The following is an 18,491-nucleotide window of genomic DNA, read 5'->3' on the forward strand; positions in this document are numbered from 1 at the left end:
CAGCCCACCCTGGTCCTTGGCCTGTCGTTTGATCTGAGGGGTTGGCTGGTCGGCTGGCTCCAGCCAGACCAGGCATTGTATCCCAAACAATGCACCCCAGACCTACTGAACTATAAACATGTCCCTTTGTGGGGTTTTCCTTGAATTCTGAGCAGGGAGACACCCAGAGTCAGGAAACGGCTGGACTCCTGTCCAGATATAGAACGTCTACACCCCAAATTCCAGCTGACTGGGCATTTGAGACTGTCTGTGTCCTCAGAACTAAGATAGCAATAATGTCACTGAGATGAAATTACATAGCCTGTAACCCCACAAGAAGTACAGTACATTATTGAGGGGATCATGCAACTCCAATTCAATGGTTAAAATGACTAATTGTAAATAAATTGCACTCCTAAATTTAAATGGATCAACTGACCCCAACCCTGCTACTTTTTGTAAACGATTTCTGTCAGAAAAAAATCGTCCTACTCTGTTTTGAAATGTCGAGGCTGTAGTACCTCCTCCAAACCAGCTGGGGTCGTCTGTCAAATATCGTGACGTCAAAAAGTTTCCCTCCCCCACGAGAGGTCTTTCTGTTCCTCATCTGATCAGCTGACATGAATGTGATGCTGCTGGAAAGACCTCTAGTCTTACGATTTGATTGGCAATTATGAATATTGAACCATAGGAATTGTACGGTAGTAATTGATTAGTGTTCGAATAGTTTTGTCATTAGATCTCAGGTAAGAAATGTGAAAACTGTATTATAATTATTATTTTTTACTGTAAATCTAACGTTACTTGATATCATGTGATGCTAGCTAGCTAGCTATGGGTCATGTTTCAATCAACTGAGAATGTCACTTGCAGCAACGTTAGTGAGGTTTAGCTAACGTTAGCAACTTTTGATGTAAAGCATAAGAAGACAAATATCCTTTATCTTGCATGCTCGCTAGCTAACCAGATACATCAGCAACACGTAGATAAGACAGGTTTGGGGAGACAGATTGATTAAATAGCAGTCAATGTTGTCTTGCTACCATTTATTTACTGATGTATCAACATGAAATAGAGAATAACGTTGCGATTGATAATATTGTACTACAAATGAAGTCCTGTTTAACAAGTAAAACAGTTTTTTCCCTTGTCTTACAGCACCCATCTCTGTGCATTTTGTTGTGAGGCTGTAGTAATAATCCGTGTGTAGCCATGACAGAGTTCTGGTTGATCTCAGCTCCTGGAGAGAAGACCTGCCAGCAGACATGGGACCAGATGATGGTGGCTACCACCCGCAACAACAACCTGTCCACCAACAACAAGTTCAACATCCCAGACCTCAAGGTTAGCATGCAGCAGTAGCCATAAATAGTAGCTACTACATTACCATACTAACTTGTAGGGCTGGGCAATAGATTGTGAATACCGGTATGGATTTTTACAATACCTATAACAATATGTTGACAGTGCTAAATAAATAAAAACTTACTACTTCACTGTCAGTTCTCCTAGTTTGGTTGAGAATTTTTATTTATTTTTTCCTTAGAATTCACTTGTTGCTATCCTGCATGCACTACTCAAATATACCATCACAATTGAGAAAATTATTGAATGAAAATGGCCATATCGCCCAACTAACTTATACTGAACAAATATATAAACGCAACATGTTAAGTGTTGGTCCCATGTTTCATGAGGTGAAATAAAATATCCCAGAAATGTTCCATATGCAAAAAAAAGCTTATTTCTCTCATCCCTGTTACTGAGAATTTCTCCTCTGCCAAGATAATCCATCCACCTAACCGGTATGGCATATCAAGAAGCTGATTAAATGGCATGATCATTACACAGGTGCACCTTGTGCTGGGGACAATAAAATGCCACTCTAAAATGTGCAGTTTTGTCACACACACAATGCCACATTGTGTTGTGCAATTGGCATGCTGACTGCAGGAGTGTCCAACAAAGCTGCTACCAGATAATTTAATTTTAATTTCTCTACCATAAGCTGCCGTTTTAGAGAATTTGGCAGTACATCCAACTGCCCTCTCAACTGCAGACCATGTGTAACGAAGCCAGCCCAGGACCTCCACATCCGTCTTCTTCACCTGCGGGATCATCTGAGGAAGGGAAGGGGGTATGCAGAGCAGTATTTCTGTCTTTAGAAAAACAAATTCTGATTGGCTGGGCCTGGCTCCCCAACCCATGGCTGCGCCCCTGCCCAGTCATGTGAAATTCATAGATTAGGCCCTAATGAATTTATTTCAGTTGACTGATTTCCTTATATGAACTATAGTAAAATCTTTGAAATTGTTGCATGTTGTGTTTATATTTTTGTTCAGTATACTTACTAGCGCCTCTACATTCCTATGTGGGTCAAGGCTTCCACAAAACATTGCCATAGTTTACTCACAAATGAAATCATATTCCGATTATTACTCCAAAAGCAACTATAGAGAAATAAGTATTCACTGCTCCCAGTAAGTGATCTGTTAATAATGCTATGGTTCAAAGCTTTCTCCTTTCATTACTCCAGAAGTGCCACCCATCCAAAATGATTCAATGGCCATTATATTCCAGGGAAAGTATCCAGAGTCCCTAGAGGATGGTTGATGGTTATCCTCTGTGACCCTACTGACCCCTTTGCCACTTGGGGTACACGGCACGCGACGGAACATTTTGAAACACATGAAGGGGTCCCGACAAAAGCGCCGCCATCCAAAGCACATGGGCCCCTGAATGTCACTGCTGGGTGACTGACTCTCAGATGTCACTGAGAAAACAACACAGGCAGGCAGCACAACCAGACCCCTGACCTCAGGACTCTCATCCAGTCTTTGCCCTAGTTTGAGTTGGCCCTAGTTTGACCAAAGGCCCTCAAAGCAACATTTAGGCCTCTGGCATTAAGCCAATGAACCGATGGGCTCACCCCATCTATAAAATGGGCTCACCCCATCTATAAAATGGGCTCACCCCATCTATAAAATGGGCTCACCCCATCTATAAAATCGGCTCACCCTGGGTATATGATGGTAGGGGAAATATTGTTTGAATTAAAGCTTTGACACGTTTGGCCTTTTTTCCTTTTTGCATTAACAGGTGGGGACGCTAGATGTGTTAGTTGGGCTGTCAGATGACCTGGCCAAACTGGACTCCTTTATTGAAGGGTAGGCTTTTTACTACACTGAAATTTCCGCTTTGAACATTAAGTATCACTTCAGGATTTATTTTACAAAATATCAAATTCATTACTATTTATACACCTTGTCCATTGTGAATGTGTTGTGATAGACATATTATTTTTGTCAAAGTGCCTCACAAACCAGTGTGAGTCTGATGTCTTCAGAGTCCAGTCAATTCTGTATTCCCTCCGTGGCCCTAACCTTGCTACAGTAAGGAATTTCATACCAACGTGAGGCTAGCAGGCCCACAGACTAAAGTTAGCAATTTACAGTTTGGTGACACACCGGCATCTCTTTACTCAGTCATATTTATCGCTCATGACTTGTGTGCTACTGTTGGTTTGAAGTTATTTATAATCCTTGGAAAATCTTGACGTCCAAAATTTCACACATACTAAGCAAGCCCTGCTTCCTCTGTAGACATTTACTCTCAAAAAATACCAACTTTAGCAACCGAGTTACCTCTCATAGGGCAATATCAGCCTTGTTCTGGAACTCGTTCTGAAATTTGAAGATGAGAAATCTCATGCCAAAGTAACACCTTTTACAGACTGATTTTGGATTTGCTTAATCTGACAGCGTTTTTAGGTGTCAGTTGTCTAGACAAACAAGCCTGAGTCTTATTGACATCAAGCATTCTGTCATTGCATGGAATTGAGTTTTTCTCCGTCATCCACTGATCACACATCAATTGGAATGTAATCATATCAAGTATTATCCGCATCATTTTGGTTCAGTGAAGGCAACTACAGTGCTAAAAAAAAAAAGTTACAATCTATTTCTGTGAATAATAAGTAGTTGGCCTACAGGTCCATTTTCCGTTAAGGTATTTCAAATGTATACTGTATAATGTGCACAGTTGTTGGTCTGGTGCTGTAGAATATAGATGGATAAACACTCATACCCTGCCCAATGAACAGTCTGCTTAGACTTTTATGTCTTGCTATATGAAAGCATGGTGTATTTAAGCAATAAGGCCAGAGGAGTTGTGGTATATAGCCAATATATCATGGCTAAGGGCTATGGCGAACCATCAAATTCCGCAAGCGTCAATACAAGATTGAATCCTACTACACCGGCTCGTCGGATGTGGCAGGGCTTGAAAACTATTACGGTCTACAAAGGGAAACCCAGACGCGAGCTGCCCAGTGACGCGAGCCTACCAGATGAGCTAAATGCCTTTTATGCTCGCTTCAAGGCAAGCAACACTGAAGCATGCATGAGAGCACCAGCTGTTCTGGATGACTGTGTGATAACGCTCTCGGTAGCCGATGTGAACAAAACCTTCAAACAGGTCAACATTCACAAAGCCGCTGAGCCAGACGGATTACCAGGACATGTACTCAAAGCATGCACGGACCAACTGCCAAGTGTCTTCACTGAAATTTTCAACCTCTCCCTGACCGAGTCTGTAATACCTATTTGTTTCAAGCAGACCACCATATAGTCCCTGTGCCCAAGGATGCGAAGGTAACCTGCCTAAATGATTACCGCCCCATGGCACTCATGTCGGTAGCCATGAAGTGCTTCGAAAGGCTGGTCGTGGCTCACATCAACAGCATCCTCTCGGACACCCTAGACCCACTCCAAATCGCATACTGCCCCAACAGATCCACAGATGATGCAATCTCAATCGCACTCCAAACTGCCTTTTCTCACCTGGACAAAGGGAACACCAGGTGAGACTGCTGTTCATCGACTACAGCTCAGCATTCAACACCATAGTGCCCACGAAGCTTATCACTAGCTAAGGACTCTGGGACTTAACACCTCCCTCTGCAACTTGATCCTGGACTTCCTGACGGGCCACCCCCAGGTGGTAAGAGTAGGAAACAACACGTCTGCCACGCTGATCCTTAACACTGGGGCCCCTCAAGGGTGTGGACAGTCCCCTCCTGTATTCCCTGTTCACCCACGACTGCGTGGCCAAACACGACTCCAACACCATCATTAAGTTTGCAGACGACACAACGGTGGTAGGCCTGATCACCGACAACGATGAGACGGCCTATAGGGTCAGAGAACTGGCAGTGTGGTGCCAGGACAACAACCTCTCCCTCAACATCAGCAAGACAAAGGAGCTGATCGAGGACTACGGGAAAAGGCGGGCCAAATAGGCCCCCGTTAACATCGATGGGGCTGTAGTGGAGCGGGTCGAGAGTTTCAAGTTCCTTGGTGTCCACATCACCAACGAACTATACCGGAGCACCAAGTCTAGGACCAAAAGGCTCCTCAACAGCTGCTACCTGCAAGCCATTAGACAGCTGAACAATTAATAAAAATCACCACCGGACAATCAACATCTGGGCGCGAACCGAGTCTCTGGTGGCACAGCTAGCACTGTGATGCAGTGCCCTAGACCACTGCGCCACCCGGGAGGCCTTGCCTCGTTATTCTTATTTTGTTACTTTTTATTATTACATTTTATTTCAGTCTACTTGGTTAATATTTTCTTCTTCTTGAATGGCACTGTTGGTTAAGGGCTTGTTAGTAAGCATTTCACGGTAAAGTCTACACTTGTTGTATTCTGCGCATGTGGCAAATAAAGTTTGATTTGATTTGTTTTTAAACACGACACAGCGCGGCGTGCCTGATACAGCCCTTAGCCGTGATATATTGGTCATATATCACAAACCCTGAGGTGCCTTATTGCTATTATAAACTGGTTTCCAATGTAATTAGAGTAGTAAAAATAACTGTTTTGTCATACCTGTGGTATACGGTCTGATATGCCACGGCTGTCAGCCAATCAGCATTCAGGGCTCGAATCATCCAGTTTATAATCTCCTTTTGATGAGGGCTTGCTGACTGTGGCCTGACTGTGAATGTCTCCTGGCTGTTCACAGTGTGGTGAAGAAGGTGTCTCAGTACATGGCTGATGTGTTGGAGGACAGCCGAGACAAAGTCCAGGAGAACCTGCTGGCCAACGGAGGTACTTATCATCGCATACAAGTTACACATATGAAAACAATGCAGCTAGTTATCACATACAAGATACTGGTATGAAAACAATGGAGGCAGTTATTATCGCATAAATATAATTACTAGAATGGCTATTCCCATTCAAGTTGGTCATTCTATTTCTATCATTATCATCACATACAAGTTACTCATATGAAAACAATGGAGGACATTAGAGATTAGCTAGTTGGTTATCATCACATACAAAGGACTCCTGAAAAACAATGAATCCAGGAAGTGTGCTGCTACTTCTACTGTGCACATTGATTGACTAAGCAATTATTCTTTTAACCTGTTAATACGAAATACTAAGGAATTACCAGCACATTTTAGAAATGGTTGATAAGACTATTTTGCAATTACCCATAAATCCATGCATCATAATGTAAAAACGTCATTCTAACCAAGTCCTTCCCTCAATAACAATGCTTTGATTCCCTCTAGTGGATCTGGTGACCTATATCACACGGTTTCAGTGGGACATGGCCAAGTACCCCATCAAGCAGTCACTGAAGAACATCTCTGATATCATATCCAAGGCAAGTCTTTCTCCTACCCTCCTCATCTGATTCTCTTGATAATTAGCTAGATGGAACCCCTTTAAAAAAAATGTTGTCATGATTTCGATAGCGCATGAAGGTAAAAAGATATCAACAGGTAAATTATATTTCAATAGTATCAATCAACTGTATTTTCTCTACGTCGAGTAAATCTGTTGTTAAAACACTGTGCAGAGTTTTTACGTGGGTCATATTCTGAGTACTTGACCTGTTCCTCTCTACAGCAAGTAAGCCAGATTGACAACGACCTGAAGGCCAGAGCGTCTGCCTACAACAACTTGAAAGGGAACCTGCAGAATCTGGAGAGAAAGAACGCGTGAGTCCATTTTTTTTTGCTCGAGGGCATAACTATATTTCCCACTGCTGCTAAACTAGAAATATATTTCAACCAGTGTTGAGGAAAAGTCTTCCAATGCATATTTGCTTTGTTCAATTGTTTCTTTCAACATTGTTTACATTATCATTAATATATCATGCAATACCGTGTTGTGTCTGTAGGGGGAGCCTGCTGACCAGGAGTCTGGCTGACATTGTCAAGAAGGAGGACTTTGTGATTGACTCAGAGTATCTGATCACTATGCTGGTGGTTGTACCAAAGTAAGTACAACTTTTTCCCAGTTTTCAACAGTGTCATATTTCAACTTTTTTTTTAACACCAGTTTGCTGTCTAACAATTCCGGATCCTTCTAGGACGAGTTATGCTGACTGGCAGAAGACCTATGAAACGTTGTCTGAAATGGTGGTACCCCGATCCACTAAGTAAGTTTATAGGAGATTCAGAGCCCATAGTGAATGCATGTTAAAATAACTACTTCAGTACATAGTCTCTTCAATCCATATCTTTCATATCTTTTTTAGTATTTTCTGCTCAGGAAGTGATTTCATTGTGAGTCCATCATGCCCGTCTGACTGTTCTGTTTGTCCCATTATTACAGCCTGCTGTTTGAGGACCATGACAGTGGTCTGTTCAGCGTCACCCTATTCAGGAAGGCCATTGATGACTTCAGACACAAGGCCAGAGAGAACAAGTAAGACACACACACACACACACACACACACACACTTCTCCATATGTAATTATCTTGCTGTTTCTATCAGGTACACAGTCAGGGACTTCCAGTACAACGAGCAGGAGATGAATGCGGACAAAGAGGAGATGACACGTCTCTCCACAGACAAGAAGAAGCAGTTTGTAAGTCATATGACTAGAAATGTGATGCCTGACCAAGGTATATATGACCGAAACGTTACACTGTAAAAAAAAAAAAAGAAGTTTCATTGCAAGTACACTTAGTGTTCGGACATCCCTGCAACCATTCTGGGATGGGGTGGGTGGGTGAAACTATTGGACAGTACTAGCTACACAGTAGGGTGGATCTAACCCTAAGTATTATTTTCCCTCTGTCAGGGGCCACTGGTGCGATGGTTGAAAGTGAACTTCAGTGAGGCCTTCATCGCATGGATTCACATCAAGGCTCTGAGGGTCTTTGTGGAGTCTGTCTTAAGGTATGATGATCACACTGTACTAACAGTCGTCCAATTGTTAGATGTTTGTAGTGAGTGACAAGATGCTTGTATTGACAAGAAGTCAACCTGAATACAAATAAAATATCTAACTGGCTGTGCCTGCTGTTAGTGATTTAACTGCTCTGCCTATGCTCCCACAGATATGGGCTGCCTGTGAACTTCCAGGCCATGCTGCTCCAGCCCAACAAGAAGAACATGAAGAAACTGAGGGAGGTTCTCAATGACCTATACAAACACCTGGACAGCAGCGCTGCAGCTGTCATTGATGTGAGTAATTAGACCTGAAATGCACTACCGTTCAAAAGTTTGGGGTCACTTAGAAATGTCCTTGTTTTTGAAAGAAAAGCACATTTTTTGTCCATTAAAATAACATCAAATTGATCAGAAATGCAGTGTTGACATTGTTAATGTTGTAAATTACTATTGTAGCTGGAAACAACAGATTTTTTTAATGGAATATCTACATAGGCGTACAGAGGCCCATTATCAGCAATCATCACTCCCGTGTTCCAATGGCACGTTGTGTTAGCTAATCCAAGTTTACCATTTTAAAAGGCTAATTGGTCATTAGAAAACCTCAAACTTTTGAAGGGTAGTATATATATATATACCTGCTGTGCCCAGATGAACACCTGTTGTATCATTGTAGTAATGGGGCATTGCGATGCCAAACAAATGTTGTGTATTAAAAATGATGGTACATTAGCTAAATGAGATTGATATCGTCTGGTTCAGCAGACCTGTTAGACAACCACATTATCCCTGTCGTGTTAATGTTCTTTACCACGAAAGCTAATGGTTTCTGTTTCTTTATTCCCTTGTAGTCTGCCATGGATATCCCTGGTCTGAACCTGAGCCAGCAGGAGTACTACCCTTATGTTTACTACAAGATAGACTGCAACCTGCAGGACTTTAAATAGATTTTCACTGTACCTGACCCCTCTGTTTTGTCTTTATGCTGAGTACCCACTAACTTGTGTTTTCCTGTAAATCTTTCTCCCAGTCTTGCTCTTTTCTCCTTTCTCTGCCCTGCTATCTCCTCGCCTCTCTAATCGTCCTCTCCTCTGCTCTCCTCATGTCTGGGTGATACTGTTTATCCTTGCTCTCCTCAGATGTGCATGCTCATTCCTTGTGGTTTAAAGCACTTAAAGTGACCCCCTCCATCTGTACAAACTGAGGACAAACAATGGCTTGATGTAAATTTAGTTGGTTTTGTTTACAGATTTTTTTTTAAACAGCATAATCAAAGTACACTGTATTTAAACGCCCAGTGCAGTCAAAAATGTGATTTTCCTGTGTTTTTATATAGATTTCCACACTGAGGTCGGAACGATATTGTGGAATAAGGCCATTTTAGTGTAAGAGAAATTTCAGCCTGTTTTGGTGGGATGGAGTTTTTGGCTGACTGGTGACTAATTAATTAATAGAACAATATGAAAGTGTTCCAAACCTCTGCCAATAACAGCTAGTTTACATTTTTCCATCCCCAATCCAAAAACAGTCCTAGTCAAATTCTTGCTTGAGAAATTGCTCATGCTAAAATCCTATTTTTTGTTACTTTTTGACCATTTTGAAAATTTTAATTGAGAACAATCACAGTATTTAATTGTTACCCAGAAATGATTTGATGTTGAGATAAAACGGCTGCATTGGGCCTTTAACTGTGTGCTGAAACGAATAAGATCTCTAAATATTTATTTCTGGTAGTTTTATGTATTTTCAATCATTCCACGTCTGTGTTGTGCATATTGATAGCTACATCTTTGAGTGGTACTATTCATAGATACTTGTGTATGTGACCAATTTGTTCTTTTACCTGCACATCTAAGCACATCTGGTACATGTTCATGAGGTATTGGTTCACCTTGGCAACAAATAGTGTTACAAAGATGCTATATTTGTGTGTTATCTATCTCATGTTGTGTATATTTGATGTTAAAAGAGATATATGAATGTGTAAGCATTATGTATGCTATGAATAGATAAAACAGTCAATATGAAGAAAATTGTCTGTGATTGGGGTTAGAGGTTGTCTGTGTTGGTAGGCTATATCTGCAGGTAAGGTTGTAAACATTACATATTACAATGAACGGCCAGGCCCTGCAGGAATCTTCCACGTTTACAGTTGTGTGGGAGAAAGAGAGTGAGTCATGCTTGGGCTCTGCAGAACTAAGGGCAGGGTAGTTAGAGGAAGTTCCTCCATTGAGAAGTAGGAATGTACATAACCCTTAAGAAATCCCTGCCTTCAAACATTAATATGAGGAATTCAATATGAATAGAAATGTGCTCCCAAATCCATCACTGAGGAATAGTATTTGTTTGAGAGCATAACATCATTGTCAGAGTAGCCTACACATTGCCTAGATGTATTCACATTGCCTAGATGTACTCTATCAAATTGGACAGCAGATGGCACAAAATAACAGGGAAAGTGGGAAATAAAGTCCTCTAGCTGCGCATGTCACCTATGTATGCATTCCTCTGAAGTCGCCCGAAACCCGACAGGCGTTCAGACCATGCAAACAGTCCGTCATATGACTGGTACCCATACGAAAACACAGCAAGGCGGGGGAAATCATAATCACTGTCCGTGGTGGTGCTGCTGTTGCAAGGGAACCGCATCTTTTCCGATGTCTTCAGGCTGCCCGGATCGTTTGTTTATCTGCGGCTCCCCGTTTATTAGTGTCATCACCGGCCCTTCTCGGTCGATAGAATGAAAGGATGGCCAAGCGGCGAGATTCGGACGAGGAGAGTGGAGAGCTGATCGGCCCTGCTGCGGTCCAGCGAGATAAGACGCCGTATCCCGGGATGGCAAAAATGGACGGAATGGAGGAAAGAGGGGGAAGTGAACTGTCTTTGGAGGAGATTTTAATGCTCTACAGCCAACCGATTAACGAAGAGCAGGCTTGGGCAGTGTGTTACCAATGCTGCATAAACCTGGCTCGGGGACATAGGAGGAATTCTGGCCCAGCTGCCGGTGCATCAGTGGTGGATACTCCGAAAAGGATTGAGGGACCACGGGATGTGAGGATTCAGAAAGACGGATCTGTCAAATTACAATATGAAGGCTGTGATGGTAGGTACAATAATTATGTAATGATGATGTTTTGCAATGCGTTCATGATTTTTGTTCTGTCTTTTTTTATTTCCCCAACACATTGGTAATATTACCAGTTCCTAGAATGAGAAAATCTGTAAAAAATACAAAATAAATGTAGAAATTAGGTCAACAAGGCAGCTGGACACCGACTGATAGATTCATATGTCATGCTTTCCAATTGTTGGCCATTGCATTTAGTCAGCTGGCTCAGCTGTTGTTGTTTCCCCCTGTCACACATCACATGTTCATCATTCACACTATAAAATAGCCTACTGAGAAAATGAAAAATCAACATATTTCCATGACACAATTTGTTGCTGCACTGATGACATACAGTGCATTCGGGAAAGTATTCAGACCCTTAACTCTTTCCACATTTCATTATCCTACAGCCTTATTCTAAAATGTATTAAATAAAAACATGTTTTCATCAAGACACGCAATACCCCATAATGACAAAGTGAAAACAGGTTTTTAGACATTTCTGCAGATGTATTACAACATTTTCAGACCCTTTGCTATGAGACTCGAAATTGAGCTCAGGTGCATCCTGTTTCCATTGATCATCCTTGAGATGTTTCTATATGTTGATTGGAGTCCACCTGTGGTAAATTCAATTGATTGGACATGATTTGGAAAGGCACACACATGACTATATAAGGTCCCACAGTTGACAGAGCATGTCAGAGCAAAAACCAGGCCATGGGCTTGAAGGAATTGTCTCTAGAGCTTTGAGACAGGATTGTGTCGAGGCACAGATCTGGGGATGGGTACCAAACTCATTTCTGTAGCATTGAAGGTCCCCAAGAACACAGTGGCCTCCATCATTCTTAAATGGAAGAAGTTTGGAACCACCAAGACTCTTCCTAGAGCTGGCCGCTCGGCCAAACTAAGCAATCGGGGGAGGTGACCAAGAACCCGATGGTCACTCTGACAGGGCTCTAGAGTTCCTCTGTGGAGATAGGAGAAACTTCCAGAAGGACAACCATCTCTACAGCACTCCACCAATCAGGTATTTATGGTAGAGTGGCCAGATGGAAGCCATTCCTCAGTAAAAGGCACATTACAGCCCACTTGGAGTTTGCCAAAAGGCACCTAAAGGACTCTGACCATGAGAAACAAGATTCTCAGGTCTGATGAAACCAAGATTGAACTATTTGGCCTGAATGCCAAGCTTCACATCTGGAGGAAACCTGGTACCATCCCTACGGTGAAGCATCATGCTGTGGGGATGTTTTCAGCGGCAGGGACTGGGAGACTAGTCAGGATCGAGAGAAAGATGAACAGAACAAAGTACAGAGAGATCCTTGATGAAAACCTGCTCCAGAGCGCTCAGGACCTCAGACTGGGGTGAAGGTTGACCTTCCAACAGGACAATGACCCTTAGCACACAGCCAATACAATGCAGGAGTGGCTTTGGGACAAGTCTCTGAATGTCCTTAAATGGCCCAGCCAGAGACCAGTCTTGAACCTGATCTAACATCTTTGGAGAGACCAGGAAATAGCTGTGCAGTGACACTCTTTTATTTATTTTTCATTTAACCTTTATTTAACTAGGCAAGTCAGTTAAGAACAAATTCTTATTTACAAATATGGGCTGCCCCGGCCAAACCTGTGCGCCGCCCAATGGGACTCCCAATCACGACCAGATGTGATACAGCCTGGATTCGAACCAGGGACTGTAGTGACACCTCTTGCACTGAGATGCAGTGCCTTAGACCGCTGCACCACTTGGGAGCAGCTCTCCATCCAACCTGGCAGAGCTTGAGAGGATCTGCAGAGAAGACTCAGTAGTTTGTTTTTGTATACATTTCCAAAAATGTTTAAAAAAAAACTTTTTGCTTTGTCATTATGGGGTATTGTGTGTGGAGTGATACGGGGGATTTAAAAACATTTTTTTTTTAGAATAAGGCTGTAACGTAACAAAATGTGGTAAAAGTCAAGGGGTCTGAATACTTTCCTGAAGGGGTCTGAATCCACTGTACAATGGAGGGTGGGGGGTGGAGTAGGCTACCTTGACTGATAAGATGTGGCCCCTTATCAGCCTTTTTGGTTATTTTGGACTTTTTTTATGGAGTGCTTTCATTGCCACAAAGACCCTCAACCAATGGTATGACTGCATGATGGCCCCAAGCCAAATAATCATCACTGTAGTCATCGATGGACGCCTTAACAGCTAGGGCCTAGCTAACCTGTTGACATTGTCTTGTGTCACACCTGATATGACACAGCAAGTGATGTGTGTAGTCTGGGTGTGCCTTTGAAACTGCTTGGCTACCTATACTCCTTGCTCCGGCCAAATGCTAGCCTCTGTCCGGTTTTCGGGAAATGGAAAGAGAGCCTGTGCTGTTAACAAGGCAACACCATCTTAACTCCTCCTCCACATTTACTGGATTGGTTGAACAGTGCAGAATATAACCTCCCCGACAGTTTTTTCCCCCCCTTCTCGTCTGGTCCAGTATGTAAGGGATCTAGTTTCAGATGTTAATTTTACACCTGCTACGTTAGGTTATGTGAATGCGAACACATTCGGGGCCGTCTGATTGGTCCAGAAACCAATGGGTTGGGCCAAAGTCAGAACAAACATGGGTATAGCGGTGGCTTGAAAATTTGTCATTGGCTTTCATACTCTGATAGGGCAGCGGGTAGCTTAGCGGTTAAGACTGTTGGGCCAGTAACTGAAAGGTACTGGTTTGAGCCGACTAGCTTAAAAATATGTCGACCTGCTCTTGAGCAAGGCACGTAACCCTAATTGCTCCTGTAAATCGCTCTGGATTAGAGTGTCTGCTAAATGACTAAAATGTCAAATGTAATCGGTTAAAGATGATCCAATCGCTAATCACTTTTTGTTCAATGCCCCTTGTCACCACAAACTATTTCAATGATGACAGTCTCAGACTAAAGTATGTAGCAAACAACAGAGCAGTGAAATAATTTACTGTGAGTCATCAGGCTACCTGTGAAAGTGACTATGAATTACAAGTCATGTGTCTTGTCTTGCTTGTGGAGAGTTCCTGTCGATCTTCCTCCTCGCTAGTATCCTGTAATCAGATTCTCAGATAGCAGACTCAATTTATCTTTATTTATTTACCCATGGTGTCACAGGGAAGCTGTACCCTAGCTCTTACTCAGTTACACACCTTGAGTCAATGTGTGCTGAGTCAATTTGATGGCTTATTTGCTTTAGACTCAATGTACTCCATGCTTAATCAGCTTTTTGACATTTACATTTGAGTCATTTAGCAGACACTCTTATCCAGAGTGACTTACAGTTGTGTGTGCGTACATTTTCATACTTTTTTTGTACTGGTCCCCAGTGGGAATCAAACCCATATCCCTGGCGTTGCGAGCACCATCCTCTGTCAGCTGAGACACACGGGACCTTTTTGGCATTTATGAACGGACTGTGCATAGTAAGGGTAGAATTTGTGGTGTACTGTATTTTATTTGACGTGCCTGGCAGTGTGTTAGTAACTCAGTAATAGTAATTGGGGATGGGAGGTTTTGCATGGTTTGCTACTGGTCTGAGGATGGCTACTCTACAGGCAATGCTGTTATTAAATGTGGTATCATCATGTGTGTTATTACACTTTATTCATCTGTGATTATTACATTAATATGACTAAATCTAATCATATGAGTTAATGTAGATAGACTAACTTTATTCTTACGACACCTTTCTTTTTCTGGTGCCTTAAATCCATTATATCTTAAAACACTGATTTGTTACATCATATCCATATTTGATGGATTCTCAGAAGGACTGACCACTGAGCGTCTGCTAAATGACTTAAATGTAATGTAATGTAATGTCTGGTTAACTGGGCTACAGAGCAAGGGGTCTCCCCCAAGGCATATCAGCCATCCCAGCTGTGTTCAGACAGACATGCAGAAAGAAAAACTGAGAGAGAGCATTCTTCCAACCAATTTGTCACAGACCCACCAACCATGTCACTATTCCAACTGACCAAATAGATGTGCCACAAAATGTAGCTACTATTTTACTCAATTTCCCCAGATTCCTGATACTACCCAGATTGATACCAGTTGTCATAATGTTTACTGTGTCTTCGCAGTTGTTTAGATTGTCACGCTGTAGCTCTGTGATGGATAATGCATTGCATGAGAGAGAGGGGGGATAGAGAGGGGGGTTAGAGAGAGAGAGGGAGAGAGAAAACAGGTTAAGGTGGAAAAGGAAAGTGATTTCCTTTTCTCTCTGTGTGTCTGAGGATTTGTATTGAGCGTCTTCCAGGTCTCTGTATCAGATTTCTTTCCTTCAATGATGTTGCCAGTTTGTGTGAGAATAACAGGATTTGTCCGTTGTCTGTTTCCTGCATGGCAGTAACAAAAGCAAGTTGTTTTGTATTACTTTGAGTGTCAAAATGAGCCTGGTTCCTCTAGGTTTCTTCCTAGGTTCCTGACTTTCTAGGGAGTTTTTCCTAGCCACCATACTTCTACATCTGCATTGCTTGTTGTTTGGGGTTGTAGGCTGGGTTTCTGTATAGCACTTTGTGACAACTGCTGATATAAAACAGGTTTTCTAAAATAAATTGGATTTGAAAATAAGGACCATTGGACATTGGTTGTGAGTAGGTCTGTTGATGTCCTGAAATGTTAGGCTTCCATCTTGTTTTTTCTCATCAATGAATGGGGCAGTCACAAGCAAATGATTTGAACATGTTGTTTCGCAGGATGTCACATTACAATAGAGCTTGTCATTGTGTATGTGGAGAGGGTCATCAAAATATAATCTGCTTGGTCACGTTATTGAAGTTAATGAACATTTCATGACGATGACGTGGTGGCTTGGAGTAACATCTAGGCCTAACCAAGAAGTTTCTTGAATAAAGTCTATTGATGAATTTTAGCTATGTGTATGCGGGCAGAGGTAGAGGCAGTGACAGAGGCTGACTGGCAGAGGCAGTGACAGAGGCTGACTGGCAGAGGCAGTGACAGAGGCTGACTGGCAGAGGCAGTGACAGAGGCTGACTGGCAGAGGCAGTGACAGAGGCTGACTGGCAGAGGCAGTGACAGAGGCTGACTGGCAGAGGCAGTGACAGAGGCTGACTGGCAGAGGCAGTGACAGAGGCTGACTGGCAGAGGCAGTGACAGAGGCTGACTGGCAGAGGCAGTGACAGAGGCTGACTGGCAGTGACAGAGACTGACTGGCAGAGGCTGACTGGCAGAGGCAGTGACAGAGGCTGACTGGCAGAGGCAGTGACAGAGGCTGACTGGCAGAGGCAGTGACAGAGGCTGACTGGCAGAGGCAGTGACAGAGGCTGACTGGCAGAGGCAGTGACAGAGGCTGACTGGCAGAGGCAGTGACAGAGGCTGACTGGCAGAGGCAGTGACAGAGGCTGACTGGCAGTGACAGAGACTGACTGGCAGAGGCTGACTGGCAGAGGCAATCACAGCGACTGACTGGCAGAGGGAGAGGCAGAGACTGACTGGTAGAGGCAGAGGCGGTGATCGAGGCTGACAGGCAGAGGCGGTGACCGAGGCTGACAGGCAGAGGCGGTGACCGAGGCTGACAGGCAGAGGCGGTGACCGAGGCTGACAGGCAGAGGCGGTGACCGAGGCTGACAGGCAGTGACGGTGACCGAGGCTGACAGGCAGAGGCGGTGACCGAGGCTGACAGGCAGTGACGGTGACCGAGGCTGACAGGCAGTGACGGTGACCGAGGCTGACAGGCAGTGACGGTGACCGAGGCTGACAGGCAGTGACGGTGACCGAGGCTGACAGGCAGTGACGGTGACCGAGGCTGACAGGCAGTGACGGTGACCGAGGCTGACAGGCAGTGACGGTGACCGAGGCTGACTGGCAGAGGCGGTGACCGAGGCTGACTGGCAGAGGCGGTGACCGAGGCTGACTGGCAGAGGCGGTGACCGAGGCTGACTGGCAGAGGCGGTGACCGAGGCTGACTGGCGGAGGCGGTGACCGAGGCTGACTGGCAGAGGCGGTGACCGAGGCTGACTGGCAGAGGCGGTGACCGAGGCTGACTGGCAGAGGCGGTGACCGAGGCTGACTGGCAGAGGCGGTGACCGAGGCTGACTGGCAGAGGCGGTGACCGAGGCTGACTGGCAGAGGCGGTGACCGAGGCTGACTGGCAGAGGCGGTGACCGAGGCTGACTGGCAGAGGCGGTGACCGAGGCTGACTGGCAGAGGTAGAGTTAGTGAGAGAGGCTGACTGGCAGAGGTAGAGTTAGTGAGAGAGGCTGACTGGCAGAGGTAGAGTTAGTGAGAGAGGCTGACTGGCAGAGGCGGTGAGAGAGACTGACTGGCAGAGGCGGTGAGAGAGACTGACTGGCAGAGGCGGTGAGAGAGACTGACTGGCAGAGGCGGTGAGAGAGACTGACTGGCAGAGGCGGTGACCGAGGCTGACTGGCAGAGGCGGTGACCGAGGCTGACTGGCAGAGGCGGTGACCGAGGCTGACTGGCAGAGGCGGTGACCGAGGCTGACTGGCAGAGGCGGTGACCGAGGCTGACTGGCAGAGGCGGTGACCGAGGCTGACTGGCAGAGGCGGTGACCGAGGCTGACTGGCAGAGGCGGTGACCGAGGCTGACTGGCAGAGGCGGTGACCGAGGCTGACTGGCAGAGGCGGTGACCGAGGCTGACTGGCAGAGGTAGAGTTAGTGAGAGAGGCTGACTGGCAGAGGTAGAGTTAGTGAGAGAGGCTGACTGGCAGAGGTAGAGGCAGTGAGAGAGACTGACTGGCAGAGGCAGTGAGAGAGACTGACTGGCAGAGGCAGTGAGAGAGACTGACTGGCAGAGGCAGTGAGAGAGACTGACTGGCAGAGACAGAGGCAGTGACAGAGGCAGTGACAGTGACAGAGAGACTGACTGGCAGATGCAGCGAGAGAGGCAGAGACAGGGCGTCATCAGTAGTCACATGCCACCAACCAAGTGGTGAGAATGAACTGCTGCTTTCATTGACTGTGACCCAGACACATTCCTCAATCTTCTTCCTTCTTCTCTTTCCATGGACCCTGTTTTTCCTGGTCAGGTTTACGGTCATATATATAATCCTGGCCATATTAACTACTGTGCTACAGCATATAGGCAAGGTTAGACCCATGGTAGTCTGTGTTATAATGCACGTGTGTTGTACTTGACCTATTTTGCTCAAGATGGGGGTTCCGCCTCACTTGATTAAACAGCTTTTGTTTTATGACAGTCTGATA

At 44.5% G+C, this 18,491-nt stretch overlaps 2 protein-coding genes across 2 annotated transcripts in view; both read left to right on the forward strand.

The window, feature by feature from the left end:
- The first annotated feature begins 577 nt into the window (after window positions 1–577).
- LOC115140930 (V-type proton ATPase subunit C 1-A-like) lies at window positions 578–10,215 on the forward strand. The gene is made up of 13 exons (XM_029679424.2): window positions 578–725; window positions 1,138–1,323; window positions 3,079–3,146; window positions 6,008–6,093; window positions 6,567–6,661; window positions 6,907–6,998; window positions 7,181–7,279; window positions 7,373–7,441; window positions 7,618–7,710; window positions 7,781–7,874; window positions 8,091–8,188; window positions 8,350–8,476; window positions 9,034–10,215. Exons 2-13 carry the CDS (start codon window positions 1,192–1,194, stop codon window positions 9,127–9,129), a joined length of 1,149 nt encoding a protein of 382 aa, XP_029535284.1. The 5' UTR covers window positions 578–725; window positions 1,138–1,191; the 3' UTR covers window positions 9,130–10,215.
- A 539-nt stretch (window positions 10,216–10,754) lies between these two features.
- LOC115140929 (protein spire homolog 1) overlaps window positions 10,755–18,491 on the forward strand; it is a 47,689-nt gene continuing 39,952 nt past the window's right edge. Inside the window, 1 exon segment of the mRNA XM_029679420.2 lies at window positions 10,755–11,285. Within this exon segment, the coding sequence (XP_029535280.2) occupies window positions 10,931–11,285 (355 nt within the window). The 5' untranslated portion in view covers window positions 10,755–10,930.

The sequence above is a fragment of the Oncorhynchus nerka genome, linkage group LG14 (genome assembly GCF_034236695.1).
Source record: "Oncorhynchus nerka isolate Pitt River linkage group LG14, Oner_Uvic_2.0, whole genome shotgun sequence".
In the NCBI taxonomy this organism is placed as follows: Eukaryota; Metazoa; Chordata; class Actinopteri; order Salmoniformes; family Salmonidae; genus Oncorhynchus; species Oncorhynchus nerka.